General features: G+C 39.1%; 1 protein-coding gene across 2 annotated transcripts in view; it reads right to left on the bottom strand.

Moving 5' to 3' along the window:
• Positions 1–18,525, bottom strand: part of LOC146315886 (heterogeneous nuclear ribonucleoprotein L-like) — a 57,786-nt gene that overhangs the window by 7,929 nt on the left and 31,332 nt on the right. For both annotated transcript variants that reach the window (XM_084735429.1, XM_084735430.1), the window contains 2 exons: positions 3,509–3,580; positions 645–862 (listed from right to left, as the gene is read on the bottom strand). In XM_084735429.1, coding sequence (XP_084591555.1) covers positions 645–862; positions 3,509–3,580 — 290 coding nt within the window. The remainder of the gene's footprint in view (positions 1–644; positions 863–3,508; positions 3,581–18,525) is intronic.

Here is an 18,525-nt window from a genome sequence, read left to right as displayed (position 1 = left end):
CAGCAGTGAAGATTCAGGCAACTATCTATTGGCTTGCCTTTAGCTTTTGTTTTGATGATCTCAAACGCAATTTTAATGTTCTTGTAAAGTTTTATTTTAATGTATTTCTATGCTCCTATAAAGCACTTACAGTTGCTTTGTGTCTGAATGGTGCTATATAAATAAACTTGCCTTGTCTTCATGCTGCCCTTTGAAAGATCTGGTCTTAATACAACTTCAGTGTAAATTTTCTTAACAAAATCCATTCAAAAGTTGATCTGAAGTCAATATGGGGAATGTTTTTTTTTTTATTTGTGTTCAGCAATGAAATGAGGTAGGAATTTGTACATTCTACAGGGACTTAGAGAAGTTTGGTATAACTGTAATCAGAGCTGTATTGCAGTTTTGTGACATGACCATGTTCAATGTTGCAGTTCAGTGTTTCTAACCATACTGGACAGGTGATCCCAAAAAGTTACAGAAAGTTCTTCTGTGACAGCTTGAAATAGTCCTTACGGACCATAGACCATGAAAATTATTATCAGAACAGCACATAAACAGCAGTGACTAGTGTCTGACACACACACACACACACACACACACACACACACACACACACACACACACACACACACACACACACACACACACACACACACACCTACCTTCTCAATGTTTCCATAGAGGCAGAAGAGGTTGAAGATGCGGGTGCAGTTCATCTTGGATGGATGGAGGCCACTCACCATGGCGACAGAGCTGGGGGCGTGGCCAGAGTATGAGGATGATGACTGGGGCAGAGGGTAGGACACCATGTCCGGCACATCCACTGAAGTGAGCTTGTACCTGCTGTTGCCAGGCAGAGGCAGCAGGGGGCAGGGTGCACCTGAGGACAGAGATTCTCAGTTCACTTCAGTTCAATGAAGTTTACTGGAATTACTGGTTCAAACTTAAAATTTTAAGTTGACTCTATTTGAAAAATCCTAAATTTTAAATTTTATTTCTTGAAAAGACAAGTTGAGGTAATTTAGTAATGACTCAAACCAAACTTTCCTTGTGACATAAAGTAACATTAATCCAGTTGTACTTTAAAGAATGTGTTCAGTTAAGTGGCAGCAAAAACTCTTCAGTCACACTGACTTTAAATTTGATTTTCTTTTATATTTTTTCTCAGACTGAAGAGTCAGTTCTTCATTGGAAGGAACTTCCAGCTGCAGCTGTTGGAGACACTCTGTTCCAGCATCAGCGACTGAACTGAATGTCAACCTCCATCACAGTTTAAAGTGTTTTCATTACTGGGAAAACAAGCAACCATGACTTATCTTGTGTGTTAGAAATGCACAGCAAGTTTCCATCATATTTTTTCTTCTGGATTGAATTCTTCTGAGTTCATTTATTCAACTCATTTCAAGCTGAAAGATTTCAAGTTATATTTCTAAGTTATTAAGTGTTCTGAAAATTAATACTAGAAAAATTAATTTTAATTAAATGAATAAGTAAAACTGTGAATGTGAATCATGATTTCTCTCTCGAAAAACTGAGATCAGGATTCTCTCACATCCTTATTTTTCCAACAAAAACATTAATCAGTGATTAAATTAAATGCTGCTGAAAATAAAAAATATAATGGCAATGCTCTGTATAATGTTTGCATTATTGAGGTCTGACTGATTTAGAAAGTAAGAGTAATCATGCAGCCCTAATGTTTCTGTTCAGTTAATGAGAACAGATCCCTTGATGTTCCTGTATGATTTTTACAGTTACACTGTTAAATGCTGCTGTCTTCAGAAGGTTTCTGTGACTTAAACTAAGTCCAGCCTTTGTTATGTGAGCACTGTAACTCATTTCATTCTGAGTTCAAACTGCATATTTGTCTTTGTTTAAAGTTGCAAGAAAAAACTCTATGAAAAGTATATCAGACAGAAATAATAAACTCATGATGACTGACTAAGAGTTAGGAAGTTAAATCTTTACTTTCTCTCCGTCTCTCCTGAGGAATCATAAATTGTTTGGATTATGTTTAATTTCTTTCTCTGGTTTCAAAGAGACCCACATTGCCCCCTAGTGACCATTTCTCTTTTGTAAGCATAGTTATAACCTAGTGTTAGAAACATGTATATCACTGAAAATGTAACTACCTTTGTCACTGAACTGAATGCTCAAAGTGTTTCATGATGTTGGATATATTTCATTCTTTGATACAACGTTTCTTCAAACTGTGGTTCCTTGCTGAGCTGCAGCACAGGACAAAAACACAACAAGAGATTCTGTACTAAAATGATCCAGCTTGATTTGGCTGAAATAAGAATGCTGAAGCCTCACTTTAAATGAGAAATCTGTAATATATTTACTGCAATAAATCATCAAATGACAAGGAAACATGTTGAAATACTTGCTTCACTTGTCAGGAATGCTGCAGCCAGTGTCCTTTGAAACTTCTATTCTGGACCAGAATACATTTTTTGCATGTCTGTTTCACATTAATCACAGTTCAAATTTATACAGAATTTTCCCAGGATGTAAGTAAGTGTCTGTTTATGGGTCATAAGTAATCATTAATAATCTTATAGAAGCTGTAGATGTGTATAACAGTTAAATTGACCAAAATGTTATTGGAGTTTGGCAGCAGTGAGATAGTCAGCCACTTAACTCATGATCCAGAGTCTGTTATTTTAGAGCAGTGGGCTTTTGTTTTCACAATAACAGGCTGAACTTTACATTGACACACAATTGACAGTTATAAACAGCTGATCAACTTACAGAGGAGGACTCGTCGTTGTTATTGTCCCCTCACGAGATTGTATGCATTCTGCAACCCTGCACAGCTCCTGCAGTCTGCCTGTCTCTGCTGTGACTGGGAAGGAGGGATCTGGGCTCTGGTGGTGGGGATTCACTTCAACCATAGACCATATATTAAACAGGATTACAACCTATTTAATATACAGTCTATGGCTCCAGCTCGCTATTTTTCCGGAAGTACTTTTTTTTTTTTTACGTATTTTTACACACAGCCAGGACTGTGAATTTTGTCCCTATGTTTCTTACAGTGCAGTCCCATTAAAAAGGGAAGGAGGAATGACTAGAGTCACCCATAACTGTTTCAACACACATATGTTATATGAGAATTATATTAAAATGAGAAGCAAAATACCACACACACCTGAGGTATTTTGAGGACTCTAGCCACCTCTATAAAGTGTATGTGTATGTATGTAGTGTGTATGTACTCTGTGTATGTCTGTGACAGCTTAAATTAAAGACAGAGTGTAACTGGCAGGGATCAGTTTTCAAATGCAAGTGAAGGTATACCTACTGCTGCACCACTGACTGTTACACATGACTAACCATCTACACCTGTGCCGGGTGAACGTATGTGTGCTTGGGTGTGTGTGTAGGAGTGTGTCAGGTTTCACCTTTGAGGTATGGCGACTGTAGATGAAGTAGCAGCCTTGTGTAAAGCAGCAGATTCAGTTACCAGTATAATTCTAAATGTGTGTGTGTGTGTGTGTGTGTGTGTGCATCGTAGTCTTACCATAGCCGTTATCGCTGTAGGATGATGGGTGTTCTCCCAAAATGGCCTGTCTTTGCCTGCCCTTTCCACGGTCTGAAACACACACACACACACACACACACACACACACACACACACACACAAACATTATTAGATTGTGTGCAGGGGCCCACAGTAATTTACTTAAAAACAATGGGCTCCTTTCACAGATTTTCTATTTCTGAAGACAGTATAATTGGAAAAGGCATTTAATCCAAAACAAGGCAACATCAGTGTCTAATATATGAAACTGCCTCTTTGGAGTCTGTCAGTCTCACACAGAGATAAACTTTACTCTTCTAAATACAACCCCAATGCCAAAAAAGTTGGGATGTTGGGTAAAACATGAATAAAAACAGAAGGCAATGATTGGTAACTCCTTCCCGACCTATACAACACCACTTTGTGAAAAACTATGTGGGCAAATAGTCCAACAGTTTAAGAACAAGGTTTCTCGACACAAACTGCAGGAATGTAGAGATTTCACCATCTACAATCCATAATATCATTAAAAGATTCAGAGAACCCAGAAAAAATCTCTGCACATAAGGAACAAGGCTGAAAACCAACAAATGTCTGTGACCTTTGACCCCTCATGCAGCACTGCATTAAAAACTGCATTAAAAACCCACATCATTGTATAAAGGATACTACATGGGCTCAGGAACACTTTGGAAAACCGTTGTCAGAGAAAGACATATATCAACAACATCCAGAAACACTGCAGACTTCTCTGGACCTCAACTCATCTGAGATGGACTGACACAAAGTGGAAAAGTGTACTGTGGTCTGACGAGTCCATGTTTCAGATTGTTTTCACAAATCATGGACATTGTGTCCTCCAGGCTAAAGAGGAAAAAGACCATCCAAATTGTTACCAGTGCTAACTTCAAAACACAGCAGCTGTGATGGTATAGGGGTGTGTTAGTGGCCAATGGCATCATGGGTAACTGTCACATCTGTGAAGGCCCCATTAATGCTGAAAAGATCATAAACGTTTTGGAGCAACATATGCTGCCATCCAGATGACGTCTTTTTCAGAGACGTCCCTGCTTATTTCAATGAGACAATGTCTGGACACATTGTGCACGTGTTCCAACAGGTACTAGACTGTCCTGCCTGCAGTCCAGACCTGTCTCCCAGTGAAAATGTGTGGTGCATTATGAAACACAAAATACAACAACAGACACCCTTCAAAACTTCAACAATTAGTGTCCTCAGTTCACAAACACTGACTGAGTAATGCATCACAGTGGTGAACATTCTCTTGTCACAACTTTTTTTTGGATGTGTTGCAGACGTCAAATTCAGAGTGAGTATTTACAAAAAAAACAAAAAAACAAAACAAAACAAAACAAACAACAAACAAAAAATAAATTTAATCAGATTGAACATTAAATAGCTTTACTTTCTACTGTGTTCAAGTGAATATAGGTCAAAAAGATTTGAGTAGCCATTGCATTCTGTTTTTATTAGTTGGGGTTGTAGGTTTGACCAACCAGGGTTTGTTTAGAAGCAGTCTGATTGTCTGACTGTTTGTTTTTCTTTAACTGCTGTACCAAGCTTTAATGATGTTGATATGTTACCAGATCTCAGCAATTAAATGGGTTATTATTCATTTTGTCGAAAGAAATGATACACAAAAAATATTAAGGCTAAATGATAAAGAACCAAATGAAGCAATGGAGAGTCACAAAAGCAGAAAAAAAAATATTCTGTGTCCGTAAGTACGCGAGAGTTCCACGTATCTCCTACTTGTGGTGATCCTGTAATATATAATAATGCAGCATCAAGCTACGGAATACTGTCTGCCCCTATGTGGGACATGTCCTCAAAGTGGACTCCAGAAAGAAGTAAAATTATTAGGCGTCCATGGTGTCCACAGTATACATCCATTCGAGAGTATAGTCAGGCCTTAATGACTAACATCATGTGACCATACTAGACTTTCTCCACTAGGGTTGGGCCCATGGATGATGCCATTTAAAGGCCTTCTGTATTTGAGCTAGTGTGTCCTCTAGGACTTTCCAAAAGGCAGGAGCTGTTGGCAAAGTTCCATTTTTCACATGTGGGAGAGAAACTAAAAAGACGCTGTGGATGCTGCTCATTGCACTATGTCCCAGTTATTATTTTCTTATTAAAACCTTCCAGTTAGGTAAACCCAAGGTGCTCAGCTACATTGGTGGCAGCGGTGTTATTTTTCTGCAGATCGTTGTTTCTTTAAGTCATGCCATTGTTATTAAGGGTATTGTTTTCATACCTTAGCTTCCTGAGTTTAGTTAGCCAGTTAACTTTGTTTCAAGCCTCAGAGACAGAACATGTTATAAGTTAAGGACAAAGACCCTTTTTAACCTGATATGAGGACGCTCGCCCTGCAGCAATTTGAGAGTTGACCTGCCTGCTCGTGTCTCTTGTTATGGAGAGAAGGGAGAGTTTTCTCTGTTGAGTGAGACACTTAAAGACTGCCATCAGAGTAACAGTAGGAAGCGGCACTGACTACAGAGGTGAGCTGGTGAGCAAGTTGGCTTTTATGCATCAGTGATGTTCCACTGTGGAAAACTGTCATATGCCAGTTCGGTAGACGTCGCACAAACCGTTTCTCTGCACCCTGCTGTGCCTAAAGATTTAGTCTATGAGAATCAGAATAAGGCACAATCCTGGCTGAGCCCAATGGCCACTGAGAATGTTGTCCTCATCTGGCTAATTGCTGAGATCTGAGTCACAATAGCAATAATAAGCCCTTGGAGTGCACCGAAGCTTAACCATTTAAAAAATTAAACACATCTATCAGCAGAGGAACGGCAGTAGAGGATCATGCTGCAGGAGTGGTTTGAGTGGTTTGGTTTTTAGGGATGTTGTCTGTGGATGAATGTTTTGTGAATTTCCAGTGTGGGATCAAAGTTTATATTATCTTAATCTGAAAACTGACAGATTTATAGCAGCTGTGAATCCAGCTGACTATAGCTAGGAATGGACCATATTTGTATTTTATTGGCTAAACATCGGTATCAACATCTTGGTGACTGCCATTGGCCCACTGGCAATGAAGACATTCACAAATGGCAATGGCAGATTTTGCACTCACTAAATTTTGTGCTGGTTATTTGCAGTCAGGCTCAGTGGACAGTAGCTAGCATACCTGGCTGCTGTTTCGGAGAAGAAGCCCCTGGCTCGACACTCCTCTGGTATGACATAAGAGGGCAACAGGTGCCCTGTTTGTTCTAATGACAACTTATTTTCCATAAAAACCATGAATAAATAACAAAAACAAAATGAATAACCACAAAAAAAATACAAAAAAAAAAATACATCGGTATGAGCATTGGCTATCGGCCAATGCATCATTTTAAACATTGTTATCTGCATCAGTCTAGCTTCCTACAATCGGTGCATCCCTAACCCCAGCCCGTATTCTCCATGGTGGATCAGGGGACATAATGACGCATTTTGTTTGACATACTATTCTGTACAAAAAACAAAAAACACACAAACACTGTGACGTGACTACTAAAATATTCCCCCAATAGAGATGGTTTTAGTAAATAACTTAGCACAAGAAAATGTTGACTTTTAATCAGTGTGTAATTTCTGTCACAAACAGACTTTCTGCAACCCATTACAGTTATGAACTTGTTTTGTCATTTTTCAGTGTGTTGAAAGTATGTGAATTGTTCAAATTACATTCATTTCTATAAATCACACCAATAATGATTCTAAAACCCAGAAAAACAAAACTTCAATACATTTTATGGAAATGATGAAGGTGAGTAAATAAGAAATAAACAGCTTTAAGGTGGTTTTATTCAGATAGAGGCGGTATAATGATACAGAGGTCATGTGAACAGAGATATGAAAGAGACAGTACCTGTGAGGCATCAAGCTTTTCTCTTTTTTTCTCCCTCAGCACGAAAGAACATCAACCTGCATTACATTATCATCATAATGATAAAAACATCATCACTGTGGCTGTCAAACACATTTAATCACTGTGTTTCATCCACAACACAGTCAGCATACTGTACATAATGCAGTATATGTATATACTATACAAACTTAATACTACATTGGAGGCACATTGAAATGACACTGACTTTTTTAGGAGCCTGAGAGTCAGCTGGAGAGAGAAGTACCCCCCCAATACACACACACACACACACACACACACACACACACACACACACTGGTCAACAGGTCAGCAGTTATTTGGCAGAATGCTGATGCATCGCTGTGTTGTATCCTGAAGACTGGCACACACACATCAACACACACAGCGATTTAGAGGAGAGATGCTACAGCAGTGAAAAGTGAGACGGCCTGGAGATAATCCAGACAGCAGGATGGACACCCACACTGACCTTCACACCACAGATTAGCGGCACACACAGTCAGTGTGCATGTTCCTCTGGTATGTTCAGAGCACCTGGTTAGTCACAGCGGCAGCTGAGCTGGTGTGCTTCAGCTAACTGCTGCCACCAAGCCCAGCTTCTTCATTATATGTCACTTTCACAGGAATGACTGCAATCAGCTCAGGCAAAACACTGTTATTAAGGGGACGGTTCACCTCAAAATCAAAAATGCATATTTTTCCTCTGGTCTGTAGTGCAATTTATCTGTCTATATTGTTTTGGACTCTTTTGCAGAGTTTTGGCAATATTCACTGTAGAGATTTTTGCTTTCTCTCCAGTATGATAGCATTAGATGGCACTAGTCCTGTGGTACCCAAAGCAAAAAACTCAACAGCAGTGTCTTTTTTCGGAAATCATGACCCAGTTACTCAAGACAATCCACAGACCTTGTTGTGAGTAGTTTCATGTATTGTCACCTACTTTCTGTCTGTAGCAGAATCTATTGTAACAGCTTTCTTTCTAATAGAAAAAAAGAAGTACTTTCTAACATAAAGAAAGTCATTCCTACAGGAAACTGCTCACAAGGTCTGTGGATTATCGTGAGTATTCAGGTCATGATTTTTGAAAAGAAACACTGGTTTTGAATTTTTCAAATGCATTTCTTTAATGTTTGTACTTTCAGTGTTTCAATTATACAGTCATATGTTTTAAAAGCACAAATGGCATACTGCTGTAACCAGGTAAAGCACACAGAGGTGCAAACAGAAGCTCTGTATTAACCACATTATACTATATTTAGACACAAATCTGCATGTTTGCAACAAATTAAGTGGAAGAATGGATGGACATTAAGTAGACTATGTTGTAGGATGTTTTATATGGACATTTTACACTTGTTTCATTGTAAAACTGGGTCAACTTTAGGGTTGAGTTGAGAATTAATTGATTAATTGATTAGCTGGTTGGAAGAAAAGTCCACCTTCTGTCACAAACACAAAAGCTATTTTGTGGCTTATTGGCCAAGGCAGCCACTCAGACCTCTCCAAAACTACAAAAAAACTCTTAGCTACATTGACCTCTCTTTACCCTTGATTACTTGGTTAATTAATCATTAATTATTACCAACTCTCATTCCAAAGTGTCTGTAGAAAGTAATTTATATTTCATTTATTTAATTTAGATGAACATTTTCCATCAGCAGCAGCACTTGCATTGCATCTGCAGTCTCTAATTTATACACAGCTAACACGGCACTTAATTATTCAAATCTTCTGACACAGCAAAGATCAATAATTAACCTTTTCTACTCTACACTAGTGAGCTGTTCCACACTGGTTCCACATTTCTACAAACTCTGAACCGTGAACTCCATCACAGAGCTGCCCTCAGGTGCCACCAAGGCTCAGGTCAGCACTGGTGTCTAGTTTCAAATCTGGAGCTGAAAAGACTCTGATGTAATCAGACGTAAGTCTTAACTTTATCAACACATTTTTCTTTGCATAAAGTGTTGCACTCTCAACCTGCTGGTTTATTAAAGCCTCCATGTTAGCAGTAAGTGATGCCTACTGATGAGCTCACTGACCACTTTTTTTGTCAGAGGGTCAACCTCATCACTGATGGTAGCTATTGCTTTGATATCCAACCTCCACCACACTTACAAGTGCTGGTTCTCATGACTGTTGTCTTTAGTTTTGTCTACTTGCAAACTTGATACTAAATCTAATCATGTTTTGAGTCTGTAATGGGTTCATTTAGTCCAAGGATTAAAACAAAGGCTAAGTAGAGCATGCAGACTAAAATCAGTGAGTGTCTTGTTGATGGACACTGGTGTCTCACAGCGTAAAACAAAACAAAGATGCCAGCTGAAAGAGACAGGAGTGTGGGCAGGGGTGCTACAGTATCAGCCAAAAATGGGGAAGTAACAAGCAGAGGTCACTGTGAGCGCAGATCTCTGCCAGGCAACAGATGGTGATGTTGAAGCACCTACTGTAATGCCACCACAACAACTGCTAGATGCAATGAGCGCAAAGTTTTTTGTATAGTATAGTCACAGTTTCTTTAAGATGCATTGAATAGTGCAATGGTATTTTCACAGAGTGTCCTGGTCTCACCTAACTGTAGACATAATTAGAAAAAATAAACAGGACAATTAGTCCAAACCTCTCCATTTAAACATTGTAATTTATTTAGAACAGTTTTTTTATGTGGAACATTACATTATTCAGAATTGGGATTAATTCATCTTGTATCATGCCTAACTTAAATGGATCATGACATGTCTTGTATGGAATAAATCTGCAGATACTTCGGTTCAAGATGAGAGTATTTATTTCTGTGGATGTCAGTTTGAGCCATGAAAAAGGTCAAAAAATGGCCAGACTAGGTGAGCCTTGTTTTTAGCCCAACCCCTTGTCTACAGAGTGTCAGGCTCATGTGACACCACACTGAAGTGTCTGTCTATAAATGATCTGTCTTGTCTGAACTTTTCTAAGCATCAGCAACAAATGAGCAGCCAAAGTTTCTTTCCTTCAATATGCGTCACTATTTCTGATGTATTTTTCCATCAACACAATGCCTGATTATAGTCTTAGTATGGCAGTGTGTGTGTCCATATTGGGTGTAGATGAGCAAAAGAGAGAAAGGAAAAAAGATAGTGCTGGTGGATGTGCGCAGGGCAGACAGGTTGGCAATTGGAGCAGAGGGATTAAAGGTTAGTAGTAAAAATGTCTAGTGGCAGTAAATGTACAATTAGCTCATGAATAAACACTGCAGAAGAACCCAAGAAGTTCCTGTTCTTCTCAGCTGCTGGGTAAACGGAACGGCGAGTCTGTGGGATTAAACCGGAGCAGATTGAGCTGCTCTCTGGCTCTGGAGCGTGCTTGCTCTGTCTCGGTTACAAAATGTGGATAAAATATGTATTTTGGTTTTTTTTGCCTTTTTACTGGGCACCAGCCTTTACAAATTTTTCTTCAAGCTGCATTTATGCCTGTCAGACACAGCTGGGTTGCAAGACTAATGTAGTTGGTGCAGACAGCTGCGTAGATTAAAGTCAAAGTGTTTCTGCTGTGTGACACTTGTGAGTGAAAAATGTGTCTGACTTGCTTGCGGTTAAGACAGGGTATAACAGTTGTCGATGACTTGTAGCCCCTACCAGTCGGTTAAGAGGAGTGAGGAGTCAGCAGTTGCTATAAAACAAAGTAGTCAAACAGTGAATCACTGCAACCATGAGAGATCCTTGAGCACACAGTCAAAAATGTGCACAACACATGACCGAACACATGATCTCAAAAAAAGTAATGAACCCCGCCTCACTATTTGTGAAGTTTTCAAAGATAAAATTAGCAGCAGTTTTCAATTTTGCTGTTTAATTGACATCTGTTTACGCAAACCAAGTACCATTTCCTTTTAGCACAAAATGCTACTTGACTGCTAACATTAGTTCATAGTGTACAACTTAGCGTACAAGTATTTTGTATGGAACTGGGACAGAGTTATCCTTTTTAAGCATTTCCTTTCCTTTCTTACTTTTATAATTAGTTTATTTTGAGAATCATGTGACCTGCCACAACGAGTTCAGTAAACCAAAAACAAATCAAAGCAAATCCCTCACAGACCACGTCCCCTGGAGGTTTGATTAATTACCAGCTGGAGTTACCAGCTGCTCCATCAGGTTATTATTACTACCAGCACATCAGACAATAACACAGTTACAATCTACAGCCGGCTACCTGTAGATGTTATCAGACTGTTGGCAGCACAGTGTTTATATGACCGTGTCAGGATGGTCGGCTTCTTCTCTGTCACTGGCTGTGACCTTGTGAAAGCTGATCTGAAGCAATGTGAGCAATGCCTCAACACACACACACACACACACACACACACACACACACACACAGAGTGGATAATGCAGGCTTAATGTCAGCGACAATTTTCAAAGTAGTGAGCCCAAAACAGGAAAGTAAAGGAAGAAAGAGAATGACAGGAGAGGGAAAGAAAATGAAGATCAGTTGCTTTTAAAGAAACAGAAGGGCCAGAAGCTGTTGAAGACAGAGAGAGGAAAGAATATATGTGGGTTAAAAAGCTAAGATAAAAAAGAAAAGGTATAGAAAAAAGAGGAGTAAGAAAGAATGAGATAAAGGGGAGGGAGAGAATAGAGTGGAAAGATGGTGGAAAGAGGATAAACCGGGAGAAGAGGAGGGGGAGGTATGTTGGAGGAAAGACGAGAAGGATGTGACAGGAGGGTGAGAGGATTAGCAGGAACAAGATGATGAGAGTGCAAAAGATGAAGAGGGTGAAAGCAGAGAGGCAGCAGCAGCATGAGAAGCTAAGCAGAGAGGTGGTGGAGGCGGATGGAGGGGCGGATGAGCTGAAAGGAGAAGAGGAGGAGACGAGTGACATGGTGAGGAGGTGAGGGTGAAAACAGGAAGCCTGGTATTTTATTCTCTACGGTCTATGTAAGGTAGCATGAAGCTTATGGTGAACAGGATAAAAACAGGAAATATCTATTTATAGCCTCATAAAACACAAAAGACAATGACAGTATTTTTGCAGGGCTGCTGTTTACTATAAGGCTGCATAACTTTATACATTTGTGTCCATCTCTTTATTCTAAATTACTGGACAAATGTCTGTCCAAAAGCCTTGTTTACTTTCAGGTATCTTAATTCTAAGTTCTGAGTTTTCTTATAAAATTTTACAATCGAAAATATAGAGTTCTGAATATTATATTTTCAGTAAACAATGTACTGCTTAACAACTTTAGATGGTATCTTTGGTATTTACAACTTAGACCCTATTTTCCCATGATTTTGTGTCTAAGTGACTAATCGGCACAACTGTTTTTAAAATTGGTCCAGTATCGGTCAAGACCACTGCAGCTGCCAGCTGTGACAAAAGCTGTAATATAATCCTTATGGGCAACTGCACATCGTTAAAGTATGTCTATTAAAAGTACTTGATTATGTCACTGACAGGCTCAAGAGATGTGGTGTGGGACAAAAAAAAAGATTCTTGGAATTGTGATCCTTTTTTTATGATTCAAGAAATAACAGAATCGATTCTTTTATACAAATTGGTCCACTTGATGGGAACTGACTAATGGAAATTAACATCACGATCGTAGTAATATTTTCTTAACAAACAGATTCATTTTACTTTACATGCTTACCATAAAACAACATGTGTGCTCACACTTTCAGGCATATGTTTCAAAGTCCAGTCGAGGGTTTTGAAGTTCAGTTTGAAGAAAGTTAAGTTAAATGCTCACATCGTGCTTTGTCCCATTTTCAGTAGCTTTATTCATTTTATTTATTTAATCATTTTCTTATGGTATTAGCTTGATTAACAGGAACAGCATAAGTTTACTTCAAAAGGTATTTAATTTACTCCTTTTATATGCAGTATAGTAATGATTCTGCTGAAATAAGACTCAGAGACTGACTGATATGTGATGTGCAGTGTTTTTGGAAATGTGACTCATGATATGCCCTGCCACTGAAATATAACTTTAATAATATAAGTTTTTCAGCCATACTTGAGTGAAGTACTATATCAGTGCTATTGATAAAATCCATGAATTCATACTGAAGCTAGTCTGCTACCCCAAGTTATAGCTGGTTCCCAGAGTGCTACAGAGGAGAGGCTTACATTATTCATTTAGGTAGCTAGCTAATTTTAGCTTAATAACATTAACCACTGCATAGTATTACCAAAACATTAAATTTATTAATTAAAACTCAAATTAGCTGATGCCTAGTATAATGAGTTCCTCTGAGAGAGAGGGCTAACCCTAAGCCTCTTTCTACATGGTTCTGGGTATATCTTCTAAAACTGTGGGTCTGGAACTGCTGCGTTTAGAACTGTGAGGGTTCTCTGGCTCTGCAGCGGGACGTTTCTCCCAACTTGTGACATTTACACAATAAAGTGTAGTAAATATCCCCCAAAGTGTCTCATTTGGAGAGAATGTACTGTATGTATATAATCACAATCCCCACCTCTCCCTCCCCTTTGTTCCGTCTGTGAAGAGCTTTAATTAAGAAGAAACGGTTAACCATGTGAGACCAGTGATTCCCATTGCTACTCAAAGACAACGTTCAGTCATGACTCGTCCCTGTCTGTGTCCTTGCAATGTGCCTCCACTGAAAACAGAAAACACTGCAGATATGCGTTTATTTAGTGAATATTTCATATATAACAGAGTTTGGACCAGTTCATAATGCTATCAATCATTTCAGAAATCATTCTGGAATAGTTCAGTGTAACGCTGCATGAGTGAGCCCAAAAGTTTCCAGTGTTCATTATACAGCCCATCTTTAAAGGTTCCCTCTGGAGGTTATGGTGCTATGGGCTGTTTCTGCATGAATGAGTCCTTGTTTTGTTTATCTCATGCAAGCCAACAGGGACACATGTGTGCATGTGCAGGTGATGGATTACAAAGTCCTACCAAGGATGATCACTACTTCAGTGATCAAAAGGTGGCGGGAACAAAATGTGCAGCAACACGCCAACAAAAGTAAACACAGATGTAAACAACACTGAACTTATAATAATGTTTTATAATGGCGGACATGCACTCCTAACAAGTTCTCACTCCCAGCTCATCAAATACTGCCCCTCTAATGTCAGTGTTGCATGTGGAGGGCTTCATGGTCACGTTAGCAATAATGAATACGCAACGTCCAGGTAAACATTCAAAATTAAGGCACAAACACTTCTTTGATTATGTTAAGGCAACAAAAGTACTTAGGTTTAGAAAGAGATCATAGGGTAAAGGTTAAATTAAGGTTAGTAATGTAAGTTAATGTATGCAATGTACCTTATGTAAATGAATGTATGCAACTTAAGATGCATATGCTACGTAACTTACATATGTTGTGTAAATTAGGTACATTACATAAGTTGAAAAGAAGTCAACACTGACATGGTCTCACATGGGACACAAACCCTGAGCCATATTGTTAAGGTGGCTGGCAGGGTCACAGGTGTCCCACAGACCTCCTTGGTGGATATTTTTGACCAGCAGTGCCTCCACAAGGCCAGGCCCATATTGGACTGCAAAAACCGCCCTCTCCATGGTGACTTTGTGTCCAACTCCCAGGCTGTAGATTTAGAATCTAAATACTTTAAAACTCAATACTTTGGTTGGTAAGTGTTGTTTTCATTTGTGCTGTTTCTTATCTTGTCTGCAAGTCAAGTTTCCCACTTGGGATAATAAATTGTCTGAAGTGTGAAACTCTGGTCTCCTGGGTGAAAGGCCTGTGTTGCCTGACCCATCCACCCCACCTTCTCCATGCACAGACTTTCTCACTCTTTTTATTACATCACCTGACTTTTATGATACAACAATACATAACACTAGAGGGGCCCCTCTAGAAATTATGCAAAAGGGGTACCTACAGCGTCACGGTTTTAGCAGAAAGGTGCTGACCAAGCCGCTGTACTTGACATGTTGGGAGTGAGAACAGGCTGGTGCTCAACATGTTTGTTAGACACACAATGCCTTTTGGTGAGAGACTGAATGAACAGTTTTTAGCTATATTTACTCGTTAGATGTCACATATATTTTCATTCATATTGTCTGAGAGTAAATGTAATTTTCTGAAGTGACTGAATTGAGTATGAACTGATCCCAACTTCCATCTCTTCACACAGTTTAAACATTTCAAAGGTAATCCTCAGCTACACACCACAAACAGTACAGAGAATGCAGCATTTAGAGTAGTTCACTGTACACACCACCACCGTGCATAGATAACACTGACGTTTTGTTTGGCCTTAAAGAAGGTCCTGATGTATGTCAATGAATCTGTAGATTAAAAATATACCAATCAATATTCTAAGAACAACATTATGTGAAAAGAACATCCATGCACGTGTCTGAATGTACAGCTAGTCTAATTAGGGGATTCAGATTAGGGCTGTCACGATATACTGGTTTTCACCATTATCACAAGTATAAAGAATAAAATTGTGCCATTTAGGTAAATAGTACAGTAAATAGGCATTACTATCAAAACTTGCTCGAATTTATGTTTTATTTTTCTCAAAAAATGATCCCTCTGTGCACACAGTTCACCTGCCCACACACAAGAGTATTCACGACATACAAAACCTAACTGGGGCCTTTGCCAACACGGGAGAAGTGTCTCACTCAATATTGTGGTAATAGTTTGGACTCTCTGCAGAGGACAGAGTTGGCTTTTGCAATTCAGTTCATCATGTGTAAGTTGTCTAAATGTAAATTGCATTGCTTGACTAGTCATTGCAGCCATGACCTCGCTGCATTCTTAGCTCAGAATCAGCTTTTTTTCCTCATTACTGCATCCATCAGTTTGCATTACATTACTTTACTGCTGTCCATTACATGTCAAGGTGCGGCCTGGTCAGTGGCCCTATGCTTCCAACTATAACGCTGCAGGTACACCTCTAGCATCTTTTTTTGCACGTGCAGGACTCAGGTTAGCAATAATGATTATACAACGTCTAGCTAAATTTTTAAAATTAAAGGGACAAAAACGTGTGGTTAGGTTTTGAAAACATCATGGTATGTTGGTTATGTCAGATAATGTACGTAATAAGTTAAAAATGGGTACTTCAGTCTAAACTATAACAAGAAGCCATAGATTATGTTAATAACTTGTAATCCTGTTTAATACACGATTTATGGTCGAGTTGTTTGCCCCTGCCCCCTCCTCCCCAGACATAACAGAGTCAGGCAGGCTGCAGGAGCTCTGCTGTAGCGGAAGATCTGAACAACCTCATAAATTGACAAGTGATGACGGTAAGTCCTCCACTGTAAGTTGATCGGCTGCTTTTAACTGTCAATTGTTTGTCAATGTAAAGTTAAGTCTATCTTCCTGAAAACAAAAGTCCACTGCTCAGAAATAACACACTCTGGACAATGAGTTCAGTGACTGCCTGTCTCACTGCTGCCAAACCCCATTAACATTTTGCTCATTTTAACAATTATAAACATCTACACACTCTACAAGATTATTAATGTCTTATGAAGGTCTTATGATTCACAAACACTTACTCATTCTGTGAAAATCCTGCATTAATCTAAATCTGATTAATATGAAACGGACACACAAAACAGTTATTTACGGTCTGGAATGGAAGTTTCAAAGGGGGACACCGCACCTGCAGCGTTCATGTCAACTGAAGCGAGTATTTCAACTTCACATTTTTTCTTAATCTCTGATGACATATTGTGGTAATTTTATGATTTTTTACAAATTTCTCCTTTAACATATGTAAGTTATGTAGCATAACTTATGTATGTTACATAATTGTTTGGGTTAAAATAAGTACGTTAGTTACGCAAGCTGATGTATAAGTTTTATACATGAAATGGACTCCTAGGTGAAAAGTCCTGTTTGTTTGACCCATCCATCCACCGCATTTCCTCCATTCATAGATTTTCTTGCAGTTTTTACTACATCACCTGACTTCAGCAACAAATGAAAGCATGAGAGGGCACTGCCAGAAATGATGCTAGAGAGGTACCTACAGCGTTACAGTTTGAAGCATTGAGGCACTGACCAAGCTGCTGTATTTGACGCGTTTTGAGTGATAACAAGCTTCAAGAAGACACATATGAAACAGGTCAGACCTTATTAATATGGTAGTATGGTGGAATTTTATTATTTGATTTGTACTGGTGTAGCCTTGTTTTGAAGAGTCAACTGTTTAATTCAGTGTTACAGGTTTTGTGTTGGACCATGCTGGAAACACGTGGGAGGATAAGTGTTTTGTAGATTCCTAAGCAACATCAATATTATATCATTTTTACTATTTTTACTGGATAGCAACTCTGCAGTTGCTTTTATGTTATTGCTTGGTTGCTCACCCGCATGCACGCACACACTCACACACACACACCACACAGGGACGTTCACACATTCTTTATCCTGCAGTTTGTTCTGCATTTGCACAAAAGAGGATGTCCTTTTGAATTTCACAATGAAATGCTAAATTAAATATTAATTATTTATTTTCAATAATATTTTAATGATTGTGCTTGTTGTTGCAATGTGATTGTGAAAATCTGATATTGTGACAGCCCTAATTCATATGGAGTAAAGTGACAGAGCAGAAATTAGGCTAGACTTTTGTACTGTAGACTCGCATAGCCTGTTCTGACTCTCAACTCGTTATGTCTGGTCCACAATGAATCCAATTTTGTAGTGAGAACAAATCCAAAAAGGTAGTGCAGGTCATGTAGTACCTTGTCATTAGTTTGGTGCAAAACCTGCATGATCATCATTAAAAACTACTGATCTCTAGTGGAGCTTAACATAAGGTGTGTGGACCAGACATCAGACCATGCAAGACTACTTCTCCAGGCAGAGGAGGAGATTAAAAAACACAGGGTGGAGGAACTAGAATGAAGGAAGAGCTACTGGAGTCCTGCAGACAGAGGTGGGGCTGAGGCCTCCTGGGCATGTTGAAGCAGCAGCTGCATGGTGGTCAGCAGGAGTGAGATCCATCTCTGTTTCTCCCTCTCTGTCTCTCTTTTTGCTGGGTTGCAGAAGGTGAAGATGGAAGAAAGCTGCTGTGCATGGTCAGCCTGACGTCCGTCCCTCTTTCTCTGTTCTCTCCCTCAATGTTTCTCTCTCTCTCTCTCCTCATGGTAAGCGGAGGTGCAACGCT

The sequence above is a fragment of the Lutjanus erythropterus genome, chromosome 14 (assembly GCF_056507025.1).
Source record: "Lutjanus erythropterus isolate fLutEry1 chromosome 14, fLutEry1.hap2, whole genome shotgun sequence".
NCBI classification, from domain to species: Eukaryota; Metazoa; Chordata; class Actinopteri; order Lutjaniformes; family Lutjanidae; genus Lutjanus; species Lutjanus erythropterus.
This window is presented reverse-complemented; position numbering and strand designations above follow the sequence as displayed.